We start from the raw sequence: 15000 nt of genomic DNA, 5'->3' as shown, positions 1-15000 counted from the left end.
AGGGTAATGTAAATGTCTGAAAGATTCCAACTAGTGATGTTTTTGCCTCAATTATCTTACATAAAATGTTTTCTACCAATATCACTGTGTAACACGATTTTTGTCCTTGGGCAGTGACTGTTATTTCCTATTTACTTGGCCCTAGAAAGTATGAGAAATGGCCAATATTTCCTTCAAAGTTTGTTTTTGTTATATTTATTCAAACCCCAAAGGCTATGGTGCTTCCCCACTACTCCTGTTCATCATCAGAGATACACAGATTGTCAGCCACCAAGGGACATGCTCAAATGGTTAAGGTCAAGCAACGGACAAGCAAATCTGAAATAATGAGCAGAATATTTGCTATAATGATATTTCTGCTTCAGCAACTCAGCTCTGGATCTGTGTGAAATGGAATGGAAAATAGGTCAATTTGGAAACATTGATGTCCAAGTCACAAAAACAAAGTTTGAAGGGAATAGTAGTCATTTCTTTTGATTTCTAGATAGAAGCAAATAGGAACTCACACTTAACGGAGACAAAAAAACATTCAAATTTTGTTACACGGTGTTATCTATTTGACTCTCGTTGGCTCTCAGGATATGTTAATCCAATGTCTCCTTTCAACAAATGGTGTTTTATAAACACTTCCTTTTCATGTTTTGCAAAATGAATATGAATAAATAGGTAAAAAATGTAGATTATTGTAATTAAACAAAAACTAATTTAATGCAGAGGTTTATTATCCGTATTCTCTTCCACCATTTCATCCAATACTTACCCATTTTTATATTTTATAAATATTTGTATGGTCCATTGGCTCCATTTGTTATATTTTTTAAGGGGAAATTATATTGGACCTTGCTACATAATTAATCATGTTTCTACTCAAATGATAACATAATGACTGATTAATATTTTAATCCTGACAAAGATTTCGTTGGAAAGGTATTTAAAAAATATATATTTGACATCGTCATCATTGTCGTTATCGTCGTTGTCATCATAATTATTATGAATCATGATCATCATTCAGTTCTGTATTTAAGGGATGAGGAATTCTGTACATTATTTACATTATTTACATTCGACGGATATTTGTCCTCATCTTGTTTGTTGTTAACACAACGTTTCGGCTGATATACCCACAGGCATATGGCATAGTGGTTAAGAGCACAAGCTACTAACCCCAAGATTCCAAGTTTGATTCCAGGCAGTGACCTGAAGACTACTACTACTACTACTAATAATAATAATAATAATAATAATAATAATAATAATAATAATAATAACTGTAGAATATGTGGAGATGGACAAGAAACAATAAATCGTATTATCTCTGGCTGCCCAGTCCTGGCTAAGAAGGAATATATTCACAGACACGACAGAGCTGGGACCTATATACACTGGAAGCTATGCCAACACTATGGAATAACAACAGAAAAAAGATGGTATAAACACATGCCAGAAAAGGTCACAGAGAACGAGAAAGCAACCATACTCTGGGATATGCCAATACACACAGATAGAGAAATTAAGGCAAATAGACCAGATATAGTTGTCAAAGATCATGAAGAAAAAAAAATGCTTTCTAATTGATGTATCAATACCAGCAGACGACAACGTTTCCCTAAAAGAAATGGAAAAACTTTCAAAATACAAAGACCTGGAAATAGAGGTAACTCGAATGTAGAATCTAAAAACAGAAACAATTCCTATTATAGTAGGTGCCTTAGGTATAATAAAAAAATATTCAGACAAATACATAACAAAAACACCAGGACTTACAAATATATATAACATACAGAAAATTGCACTACTGGGCACTGCACACATCCTACGCAAAACACTTTCAATACAATAACCATAAGAGCATCACAGCAAACCACAGCACATACCCAAGGCACACAGAGCTGCGCTCGGTAGTGAAGTGAAAGCACGTTATTAAAATAAAACTACTGAATAATAATAATAATAATAATAATAATAATAATAATAATATTAATAATAATAATAACATCGAAAAATACCTTAGGAATGAGAACCCAGGTTCGAAATTTTCCCAAGACATGTGAAGAAGGCTGGAGGGTTTATCAGCCGAAACGTTGTGTTAACAACAAACAAGATGAGGACAAATATTCATCAAATGTAAATAATGATGATCATCATTGTTTTAATGTCTACTTTTCCATATCACTGAATTAAATTAACTATGGCCGGATGCCTTTCCTGTAGCCAACGCTCATTCATTTCCAAAGAAGCTAATACTTCCTTGTGTTCGACATTTGCCATATTTTCATGCAAGGCTGGAAACAGATGACATTGCCTCTTTGACAGTGAGACTTGTTTACGACCATCACACACGTTGTCAAGATGAGGAGGGACAAACAAGTACATGCATGTGAGTGCACATGTGCACACACACACACACACACACACACATACCCACAGCAATATATATATATATATCATCATCATCATCATTTAGCGTCTGCTCTCTATGCTGGCATGGATGAAATGGCTCAAGTAGAAAAGGGTTAGCTGAAGAACTGTATCAGCTTCCCATCCAATTTGGCATGGTGTCCGCAGCTGGTTGCCCTTCCCAACACCAACCACTCCATAGAGTGTACCGGGTGTCTACTACATGTAACCTGCACGGGTGCCTTTTGAGTGTCACTGGCACAGGTGCCTTTTACATATCCCTGGCACAAGTGTCTTTAATGTGTCACAGGTGCCTTCAATGTGTCACTGCTATGGGTGTCTTTAACACATCACCAGTATGGGCCTTTTTCATGTCACCAGTATGGGTGCCTTCAATGTGTCACTGGTACAGGTGCCTTTGACATGTCACTGGCACGGGTGCCTTTAATGTGTCCTTGGAAAAGTTGACCTTGGTGGAATTTCCGTTCATCCTTTCAGGGTCGATAAATTAAGTACCAGTTGCATACTAGGGTTGATGTAACTGACCAGTCCCCTTCCCCCAAATTTCAGGCCTTGTGCCTATCATAGAAAAAATTATTGTTATTATTATTATTATTATTATTATTATTATTATTATGAGGTGTCTTTTTCTTATGAGTGAGATAGTATATGAAATAATATTTCCATGTCATCCAGTTTTCTTTTCTTCCATTTTAAGTGTCCCATTAGTTGGAGATAACATTATTTCACCCTTCTTATGAGCTTGTTAGCACAACATAACTTGGAATCACAAAGTTAATTGGTCCACATTTATTTAAAACCTTTAAGAATTATATACAATCGATTTTATTTTATTCTCATTTTTTTTTTCTTACTCTCTTAACAGTTAACAAAAGTTGTGAAGAGACAGAAGCAGGAAAATGAAAGCCACAGAGTCATTTAAAATGAAAGATAAAAGATAAAAAATAAAATAATAATAGGGTAGAAAATAGTGAAATAGGTCAATAGTTCAAAAAGAAAAAAACAAGAAAAACAGGATTTTTTAACAGGTCAGGAAAAAAGATCCACAAGTTTACAAGGACAGATTAATGAACAAACAAAGAGGTTTCGTGAATCTCAAGGACTGAGGAATACAAACAGCAGAGATGTTACTATAACTGGAACACAGCTTTGGTTTGAAATCGGTCAGTTTTCATTAAGAAAATACAAATATACTCTAATAACAGAAAACTATTTCAAATATTCTAAATATTCTGGGAACTAGAGCTGGACAGGAATTAGTTGAAGGTGCAAAGCAATTATTCTGTTTTTTTTTTTCCTTATTATTTTTCGTTATTTATCGACTTATTTATTTACTTGGTATAAAATAACTGGAATAACAAGATTTTTAATAGGTCATTCAGCGAGTTTGAGAGAATTGATTGATTTAGAAGACAAACACGACAAACGGGAACGTGAAACTCTGAGTAACAGCTTTTGTTAGATTTCTGTTGCTTTTAAATACAGTATATGTATATATTTATATATATATATATATATATATAAATATATAAATATATATATATTGATTTATGTATATATAAATATTATCTCGGTTGAAAAAACTTCAATAATGAAAATATGTTAAGAGTTACTAGGGTATCAAAAAATCACAAAAACTGGGATATCATACCCGGTTAATAGGTAGAAATACCAAGTTAAAGTAATGTATTTTGAGTAGATGTGAATAATAACGATAAATGGAGCAAGGGAGAGAATAGAATTTCATTGGATTCTCTCCCTTCCTCCTTTTCTGATTTTTTTAGTTTGCCTTTTCTTTTTAACTTTAGATTTCTGGATTTAACTCCGATCCATTTTCCCTTCCCCTAATTTAAACTTTTAGTATAGCGTTCTTAGCCTCTCTCCCTTAATAGCTCCCTGTAAACCAGCGTTCTTGTTTCTAAAGGTCATTTACTTAACTATATAATGTTATAACTCATACGCAACCTTAGCATTTAGCGCTTGTCTTGCTTTTTGTATGTTGGTTCCCTGACGATGAATTTATGTGCAATTCCAGCACCTCTTACTTCTTTGGAGTAGAGTGCACATATGTTGGAATTAAAGGAACTTATTGATTATATGCGTTTTGCTCCATTTATTATTATTCTTCATATATATACATATATATATATGTATGTATGTATATATATATATATATATATATATATATATATATATATATATATATGTATGTATGTATATATATGTATATGTATATATATATATATATATATATATATATATATATATATATATATATATATATATATATATATATATATATATATATATGAAAGAAAGTATTGAATGTAGATGAAATATTGAGTGTTCAATATAAAGGATCAAATATATAAATATATAAATATAAATATATATAAATATATAAAGGCGACTCGAGTTTCAGGGCTATTTCCCTTCGTCATGGCCGGTATGACAGACTTTAGCAGACAGTCTGCTAAAGTCTGTCATACCGGCCATGACGAAGGGAAATAGCCCTGAAACTCGAGTCGCCTTTATATATTTATATATATTTATATTTATATATTTATATATTTGATCCTTTATATTGAACACTCAATATTTCATCTACATTCAATACTTTCTTTCATGGTGCCATCCATTTTTATTTTATTTTATTTTATATTGTATATTGTATATTATATTATATATTGTATATTCCATATTCTATACCCCACATTAGTTCTGCAGGAATATAAATAAAACATAAAAAACAGACAGTGTTGGAACTCTTTTAAACAAAATAATATATTCCTCTATACACAATCATACAAAAAACCCCACCTTTTTTGTATTTATTTTTACGCGCATATATATATATATATATATATAAATATATATATATATATATATATATATATATATATATATATATATATGTATGTATATATATATATATATATATATATATATATATATATATATATATATATATATATATATGTATGTATGTATATATATATGTATATATATATGCTACATGGCAGTGAAACATGGGCTGTAACTGCTGAGGACATACGTAAGCTCACAAGGAATGAAGCCAGTATGCTCCGTTGGATGTGTAATGTCAATGTGAATACCCGTCAGAGTGTAAGTATCTTGAGAGAAAAGCTGAACATTAGAAGCATCAGTTGTGGCGTGCAAGAGAGACGATTGCGCTGGTATGGACATGTGGTGAGAATGGAGGAGGATAGCTGCGTGAAAAAGTGCCACACCCTAACAGTTAAGGGAACCCGTGGAAGAGGTAGGCCCAGGAAGACCTGGGCTGAGGTGGTGAGGCAAGACCTTCGTACATTGGGCCTCACCGAGGCGATGACTACTGACCGAGACCTTTGGAAATGTGCTGTGCGTGAGAAGACCCAGCAAGCCAAGTAAGATCGTTGCCAGTGCCCCTGGACTGGTTCTTGTGCGGGTGGCACATGAGATGCACCATTTTGAGCGTGGCCATTGCCAGTACCGCCTGACTGGCTCCTGTAGGATTTTCGAGCGAGATCGTTGCCAGTGCCCCTGGACTGGCTTGTGCGGGTGGCACATAAAAGACACCATTTCGAGCGTGGCCGTTTTCGTGCGGGTGACACGTAAAAGCACCCACTACACTCTCTGAGTGGTTGGCGTTAGGAAGGGCATCCAGCTGTAGAAACTCTGCCAAATCAGACTGGAGCCTGGTGTTGCCATCCGGTTTCACCAGTCCTCAGTCAAATCGTCCAACCCATGCTAGCATGGAAAGCGGACGTTAAACGATGATGATGATGATGATGATATATATATGTATAAAAATGTATATATATATATGTATATATATATATATATATATATGTATATATATGCGTATATATACATATCTATGTATATATATATATGTGTGTGTGTATATATATATATATATATATATATTTGTATATATGTATGGTACTGGTGCACACTGTAAAGTGGTTGGTGTCAAGAAGAGCATCCAGCCACAGAAAATATGCCAAAACAGGCATTAGACCTTGGCGCAGTCCTCTGGCTTGTCACTTACTGTCAAACCACCCATCTCATGCCAGCATGGAAGAGGGACGTTAAATATTGATGTTGATAATGATGATGATGATGATGATGATGATGATGATGATGATGAAGACGACGACAACAATGATGATGATGATGATGGTGATGGTGATAATGATCCATGCACTGGAATGGAACCCAGAATCACATGGTTAAGAAATGAAACATGTAGCCCACACAGCTATACGTGCACCTAATTTATAATTAACCAATTTTGTTTCCCCCCCCCCTACTCTTTAGCGAACACGACCTTGGTGGAAAGACAAATTACAAGAGAGCTGGTGTTTCTTTTCAGAAAATATTTTTAGTCACATAATACTCGTTAATACTCGTTAAGTTAATTAATGACATTAGAGCACTGACTCACACACACAGGTACATATATACATACATACATACATACACACATACATACATACACACATACATACATAAGCACATTCGTACATACACACATACATGTCTACATACGTATATTCATACATACATACATACATACATACATACACACATATATACATAAATACACATACATACAAACATACACACATACATAGATATGTACATTAAAACTTATAATTCATGCTTAGATACATACACGCATACATACATACAGCCATCCATTCATACATATACTCTTTTACTCTTTTACTTGTTTCAGTCATTTGACTGCAGCCATGCTGGAGCACCGCCTTTTAGTCGACCAAATTAACCCCAGGACTTATTCTTTGTAAGCCTAGTACTTATTCTATCAGGCACTTTTGCCAAACCGCTAAGTTACGGGGACGTAAACACACCAGCATCGGTTGTCAATCGATGTTGGGGGGACAAACACAGACACACAAACATATACACACTCATACACATATATACGACGGGCTTCTTTCAGCTTCCGTCTACCAAATCCACTCACAAGGCTTTGGTCGGCCTGAGGCCATAGTAGAAGACACTTGCCCAAGGTGCCACGCAGTGGGACTGAACCTGGAACCATGTGGTTTGTAAGCTAGCTACTTACCACACAGCCACTGTACATGCATGCATACATACATGTATAAAAATGAGAATACCTACAAATGAAGTTGACCTTATTGAGAGATGGACGGGTCAGAAGAATACTGGTGGAACTTAAAAATTAAAACAGCCACCAAGTTAAAGCACAACTGGCCAGATATCGTTGTGTGGGATCACAAAGAAAAGACATGTTCTGTTGTAGAATTTAGCAGCCCTCTGGTCTCGAATGTGGTTAGAAAAATACAAAAGAAAGGGGACATCTATGGACCATTGATAAGGAGTTTGCAAATCCAGTCCCCAAGATACACTTTCGGGTTCATATCCATTAATATTGGAGCAACAGGATACATACCGACCAGTCTGGAGCAAAGTATGGTTGAACTTGGGATCTTGGGGAGAGAATGAAAATCCTTAATTCATGCGATACAAATGATCAGGGTATCTGGGACTATAAAAATCTGCAAGACCTTCTCGGTATCTGGGACTATAAAAATCTGCAAGACCTTCTCAAGATTTAAAGGATGAAAGTTCAAATAAGATGCTTTCTTTCACAACTTTGCTACCAAGAAGGAAGACGGTCAAAATTTAGTCTAAATTTAAAAAGGAAAAGAGAAATATATACATACATACATACACACACACACATACATACACATACACATACACAAACATACATACATATACACACACATACATACATACATACATACATACATACATACATACATACATACAAACATACATATATGCATATATACATATGTATATATATACATATATACAAACCTCAATAAAATGTAAACATAATAGACCTGACATAGAAATTTGGGATGGAGAAAAGAAAGCCTGTACAGTTGTGGAAATCAGCCGCCCAGCGGATGTTAAAGAAAATACCTATGCTGAAATATTGAGGAATCTACAGCTACTCTATCCAAATTACAAGTTTTAGGTTTATCACCTGTAATTATTGGGGTACTGGGATATGTGACACACTGCATAAGTAAATAGACAGACAGACAGACACACAGATAGATAGATAGATAGATAGACAGACAAGGAATACAAGATGAGGTGAGGGAACAAACACATAGAAAAAGGGTGAGAGGGAGAAACAGGAGAAAGAGAGAGAGAGAGGTAAATGGCATTCCTTCGATTTATGAGTACAAAATTATTAGAAAAAAAATGATTGTAAGCAATCTTGGCATTAAAATTGTAAAAAAATTATTATTATTATTATTGTTATTGTTATTATTATTATTATTATTATTAAGCAGAGGCATGGTTATGTGGTAAGAAGCTTGCTTCCCAGTTACATAATTTTGGGTTCAGTCCCACTGTGTGGCACCTTGGACAAGTGTCTTCTACTATAGCCTCAAGCTTTGTGAGTGGATTTGGTTGATGGAAACTGAAAAGAAGTCCGATGAACTGTTAATCGCTACAAAAAATTTTTTCTCTCTCCATTTTTTTCATTCTCTCTCCTTTTCTTCCTCTTAATCCTTTCTGTCGAAGAGCTTAGGCTCAAAACATCAAAGACTTTTCCATTCTTCCCATGCATCAAACTAATACATCTTCTTGTTGTTCCTTCACCTGTCTTCATCTTTTGTTTTCTGTAAATTTGAACTATATATATATATAATATATATATATCTATATATATATAGCTGAGTTTGTGAGTGTGTGTGTATCCAATTCATACATTTACACAATTCCAAATTTCTTGAATGAAACAATCGGAATTAATATTCTAAATACCATAACCTAGGTAACTGCGTCATTTTTTCCGTCAAAATCAATCACAGTTACCAATAAAATCCATTAAACTGCGCAAAATAACCCCCCCCCTAATAAAACCTAAATTTTCTCTTTCTACGACCTTTACAAATCCTTTCAACTCCTACTATCTCTTATGAACGTTTACGAACGATAACTCCTACTTTCTCTTATGCATACAAAGTCATAGATTAAACTTTCCTTTTAGTTGCGCTGTATGTAAACAAACAAGTTTGTTTTTCGAAGCTCTGAAATGCATGGTAGTACAAGTAGAAAGATAGATTTTATTCAACGCATAGATACTGAACAGTATACATATAAGGGATAAAATCCTTTTTTCTTTTTAAAAGCATCTATTACACTATTCTCCTTTTGTTTCTTGACTCCCGTAAGGCGTCTCAGAACATTCACACTTTAGTTTGACCGACAGGACAACACATTGCAAAATCACTGAACTTCATTACAAATGTGGGTAATTTTTCAGATTAGCACCCGCATGATTTTCACTAGGGTGTTAGGGTTAGGGTTTTAGGGTTACGGTTAGGGGGTAGTCTTCAAGTTCAGGGATAAAAAAAAAGTAAATAAAAATCAAGTGAAGTAACTGAACGTCTTACTGTCTTACCAGTATTATCCGTACTACTCTGTTTATAAATAAATCACACACGTGATTTGATTGAAGTTAACTGAGAGATCGAAAATGCCTCGTGGAAGACCGGAATATTTTTATTTACTTTATTTTACCTCCCTAAACTTGAAGATTACCTTATTTTCATCTTATCTACATGAATTTCTATGGCGGAATTCAACCCCAAAAGAAAAAAACATTCGTTTATTTTTTGGCTGCCATTTCTGACGTCTATAATGTTGAGTAGGTTAATTTCTAGAACTGCATGCCGACCCTTGAATAAATATCTAATATCTGTTGAATTTCATTATCATTTCCATTGACAAAGTTCTCTCCTTCTGTCGCATGCTGTTTTAGAAAAAAAAACCCGTGTGTAAAAAAAACAAAAAAAACACGTGTGTGATTTATTTATAAACAGCTAAAAGAAAACACATTTCAGAGTAGTACGGACAATACTGGTAAGTTGTTCAGTTATTTCCCTTGAATATTTTTGTCTTCTTTTTTTAACTCCCTAAACTTGAAGATTACCGGGTTAGGGTTAATGTTACGGTTACAGTTTTAGGGTCAGGGTTAGGGTTTTAGGGTTAGGGTTTAGGGTTAGGGTTTAGGGTTATGGTTTAGGGTCAGTGTTAGGCTTAAGTAATCATGCGGATGTTAATCCGCAAAATTACCGAAATGTGAAAACTACCGACCCTGCCATCTATTATAACTTTTGTTGTTCTGTTTAATATATACATAGATTATGCCTCCAAAGAAGAGAGCTTGCTGGGGAAAGAAAGCAACCGGTTTAAAAAGACAGCAACAGACTGCAGCAATTCACCACATTCCAGAAGCTACTTTGAACATAATACAAAATGGTGCATCAACATCTTCTGCCCAATCTGTTAGAATTCTGGCAAAAATGTGTAGCAACAGATCGCCAGCAATTGCCGTCCTAGCTCCTGCGAAAAGGGATTACCCTGCTATGTATAATCAGGGCAGTGCAAAAAGTTGTTTTGCACATATCATTTGTATAGCCAATTAGACGGATGAAATTTACGTACGATTAATAATGTTACGCAAAACAGCCTTCAAACTTGCCCTTTTAATTTCATCGTCTTTTGAACTACGAACATATTTACATCATAAGTGTTTTTTCGTTGTAAGTCTTTCTTTTTTTAGTTGATTTTCACCTAGCAAGACTTATCATACATGGCGTAAGAAGTCACACCCGGACAACGTCGGGTTATACTGCTAGTATATATATATATATATATATATATATATATATATATATATATATATATATATATATATCAGAGGCGACTCCAGGTCACCACCGTCAATCAGGCTCATCACAGATTTTGCATAAAACACATACCTGCTCAAAGAATTTCACGTTTTTCCACAATATTTTTAGCCTCAAATGGCTTATTTTTTTTATATCTAGTAGTATGTCTTTCTCCATTTCTAAGTTAAGGGTAAAAATAATGCAAACCTGCAAAACACAACCTGATCTTTACACACAGACGCACAGAACAACACCAATCAAATAACGACAGCAGAGTGCACAACAAACATCAGCGATCTGATTGTCACCTGTACTCTTGACAAGAGATGCCAGTTAGTCTTTGACACCTACCAATCTCGTTCGTATCAGCCCGAGTTGCTGGATAATTTTTTGTTCCTTTAAGAATATTGTAGAATGGAAACTTTTCATAGATTGCAATTTAAATCCTAATCTCTATAGAAATTTATTGCTTCAAGAAAACATAGAATTTGAATTACTTTTAGTTTTTACTTTTATAGATAACAACTCGGGCTGTAGCTTCTGAGTTCGAGTCTGGCGCGTGTGAACGACGTCGAGAGAACATCAGCTACGAACGATGTTCTTTGACACAGGGCACCTCTAAGATGACCGCCAGATGCTGAACGAAAATAAATGAACTGTGACCAGGCTCAATAAAAGGAGCCCAGGTTATTGGCTGAAAGTCAGTGTTGGCAGAAATTAAATCAGCTTACAAATACACGTTCACTTTACTAGATTTATACTTGAGCTAAGTCCGAACAGCCCCAGGACCATATCATTGCTATTATGTTAAACTGTTGTATATCCAAATTTGGCCAAATGCATTTTAAAAAAATATTTATTTGTGTTTGCAATAGCCAGTTCTTTTGGTCAAACTATTGTATCTCCAGCTGCATCAGATGCCAAGATACCAAAAATTGTCAATGTGTAGTACAACAGTTTTGCTATGGAACGGTGAAACTATTTTTTCGCTTTTTGAAAAAGCAACGTTTTGGACTTACAACCCTTATGCATAATAGCAATTACATCTATATATGTGTGTGTATTTGTGTCTGTGTTTGTCCCCCCCATCACCACTTGACAACTGGTGTCGGTGTGTTTATGTTCCCCATAACCAAGCGGTTCGGCAAAATAGACCAATGGAATAAGTACCAGGCTTTAAAAAAAGTCCTGAGCTTGATTCATTGGACTAAAACCTTTCAGAGATGTGCTCCAGCATGGCTGCAGTTAAATTACTGAAACAGGTAAAAGAATGTAAGAGTAAAAAGAAAGAAAAGTTTTCCGAATAGGAGCAGGCGTTGCTTCCCAACCACATGGTTCCGGGTTCAGTCCTGCTATGTGGCACCTTGGGCAAGTGTCTTCTACTATAACCTCAGGCTGACCAAAGCCTTGTGAGTGGATTTAGTACGCAGAAACTGAAAGAAGCCCATCATATATATATATATACAAATATTTTATGATTATATACATAATTATAACAAGGGCTTGGCTTGTGCCTTACCACACACTGAAAAAATAGACGTTAAAAGACACTATTACCCCCATAGATTCTCTGAGAATAACACACCACATAATACATTTCTTTCTTTTGCCAGCCTATTATGTGGTGTGTTTATTCTCGGAGAATTTATGGTGGTAATAGTGTCATTTGATGTCTATTTTTCAGTGCATGGTGAGGAGCAAGCCAAGCCCTTGTTATAATTATGTATATAATTATAAAATATTTATAAAATTTACCTATGAGGTTTTTATTTCCGCGCTGACCACATTGTAAAAATTACGGGACGTCTGTTTACGTCCCCGTAAACTAGCGGTTCGGCAAAATGAACCGATAGAATAAGTACCAGGTTTAAAAAACATGAAGTAATGGGGTCGATTCATTCAACTAAAAATTCTTCAAGGCGGCGCCCCGGCATGGCCGCAGTCTAGTGACGGAAACAAGTAAAAAAAAAAAAGGGGGTAAAAGATAACAGTTTGGCGTATTTATTCAACACGTCCACCTTGACATTGTAGAACGGTGTCTCACCGTCTTCGCAGTTTGTGATTACAGAACTGTCAAAGACCGACTTTAATTTCAAAGAAAAGACAAACACTTGGAGACATAATGAAGTAATTGGCGAAGAACGGAGAGAACAGGGAAGGAAGAAAGACAGAGAAATGGGGAAGACGGTGAGAGAAAGAAAGGGAGTAAGAGAAAGGAAGAGTGAGAGGGAGAGAAATAGAGTTAAGGTAGGAAAGCGAAGTGGGAAGAAAGAGAGGGAGATGAAGAGGGAGAGACGGATGTGATTAAACCAGTGTTTCTTAACCATTTCTTTCTTTTCTTTACTAATTGGACTCCTTTGATTTCTGTTCTACTCGGATGATCCCTCATAAAACATCCTGTTGTATATTTTTAGGATTAAATATTATTAGGAATTGTATAGGAAAAAAATTGTTAAGATATTATGTGTCTTGTAGAAATATAAGCAATTTATTGAAGATAAATTGTAACAACAAAATCTTATATGGACTTCCGACGGTCAGATGAACCCTAGCGATGAATCATTGGATTATAATGAAGAGAAGAAAGAAGTGTGTGAATGAATGAATGGAAGAGAGGGAGAGAGAGAGAGAGAGAGAGAGAGAGAGAGAGACAGACAGACGGACAGATGTAAACACATTCTGGCGTAATTAAGATTAAAAGATAGTGTGATGAAAGGAGGAGAGAGTGAGAAAGGAAGAGAAAGAGAACAAATAGAGAGAGAGAGAGAGAAAGAGGAAGAGAGAGCGATTTAGTGTGTGAATGAATGAAGAGAGAGAGAGAGAGAGAGAGACAGAGAGATGTAAACACACACACACACGTCTTTCAGCAGTTTCACTTACTGGATTGCGATCGTGCACCTCGCCCTGGACTACATATTTCCACGTATGCACGTATGTGTGCACGTATGTGTGCACGTATGTGTGCATATATGTGCATTTATGTATATATTTATGTGTGTGTGTGTGTGTTAATACAAACATCTGTTGTATATTCGCTATACTTACCATTCATTGTTTCCCTGAGACTTTAAACGTGCAAATAGTCAAATGAACAGCCAAATAGCCAAAATGTCAAATAATCAAATGGATGATGGACATGTCTTGATGATGATGATGATGTTGCAAATGATGACGATGTTGACGATGATAATGATGATGATGAAGAGGCGGAAGCGGATGACGATACCAAGGATCTAGATCTTGTTATTGTTATCGTAGTTATTCCATCCAGCAGATTCATGTACAAAGACACTCCACACGTGACTATCCTGTAAATAATAACATCCTAACGTTCTTCTTTTGAAACGGGAGGACGACGTTGTTGTTGTGTGATTCGAGAGACACGTAGCTGCTATTTCTAGCGTTCACTGGTTCTTTCAGTGGTTCGTTGTCGTTGTTGTTGTATGCAGGTCACAGACATAAACAAGCAGACATACGTTGAGAGGCGTTCCGGCCGCGACCATCCTGTATTTTTATCAGACATAGTGTACATCTAAGACAGCAATATTTAATCAATGTGTCCTTTCTTTTATTCTGACCGTATGTGTAATTCGAGAGAGATTTGGCTGCTATTTCTAGCGTGCACACGTTTCTTTACTGGTTCGTTAGTATCGTTGTTGTTGTTGCTGTTATTGGTCAGTCTAGGTCATATATTCGTTGAAAGGCTTTCTAACCATGACCATCCTCTCATAGATCGATTTAACCAACGTGTCCTTCCGTTTCCTTTGTACCGAATGTGTAATTCGACAGAGATTTGGCTTCTGTTTCTAGCTCCTTCGCT

At 35.5% G+C, this 15000-nt stretch overlaps 1 protein-coding gene across 5 annotated transcripts in view; it reads right to left on the bottom strand.

The window, feature by feature from the left end:
- The window catches only part of LOC128251379 (leucine-rich repeat-containing protein 46-like), a 111361-nt gene that overhangs the window by 55392 nt on the left and 40969 nt on the right, over positions 1–15000 (bottom strand). Inside the window, exon 1 of one of the 5 annotated variants that reach the window (XM_089343428.1) lies at positions 14226–15000. This exon is cut by the window's right edge and continues 382 nt beyond it. The exons of 3 other annotated variants lie outside the window; for them this stretch is intronic. In XM_089343428.1, coding sequence (XP_089199554.1) covers positions 14226–14232 — 7 coding nt within the window. In that variant the 5' untranslated portion in view covers positions 14233–15000. Of the gene's footprint in view, positions 1–14060; positions 14084–14225 lie in introns of those variants that run through there. One more of the 5 variants, XM_089343431.1, reaches the window with a different exon arrangement.

This window comes from Octopus bimaculoides, chromosome 27, assembly GCF_046866305.1.
Source record: "Octopus bimaculoides isolate indiv1 chromosome 27, ASM4686630v1, whole genome shotgun sequence".
Lineage (NCBI taxonomy): Eukaryota > Metazoa > Mollusca > Cephalopoda > Octopoda > Octopodidae > Octopus > Octopus bimaculoides.
Note: the sequence above shows the minus strand (reverse complement) of the source record. Positions and strands in the feature narration are given on the sequence as shown.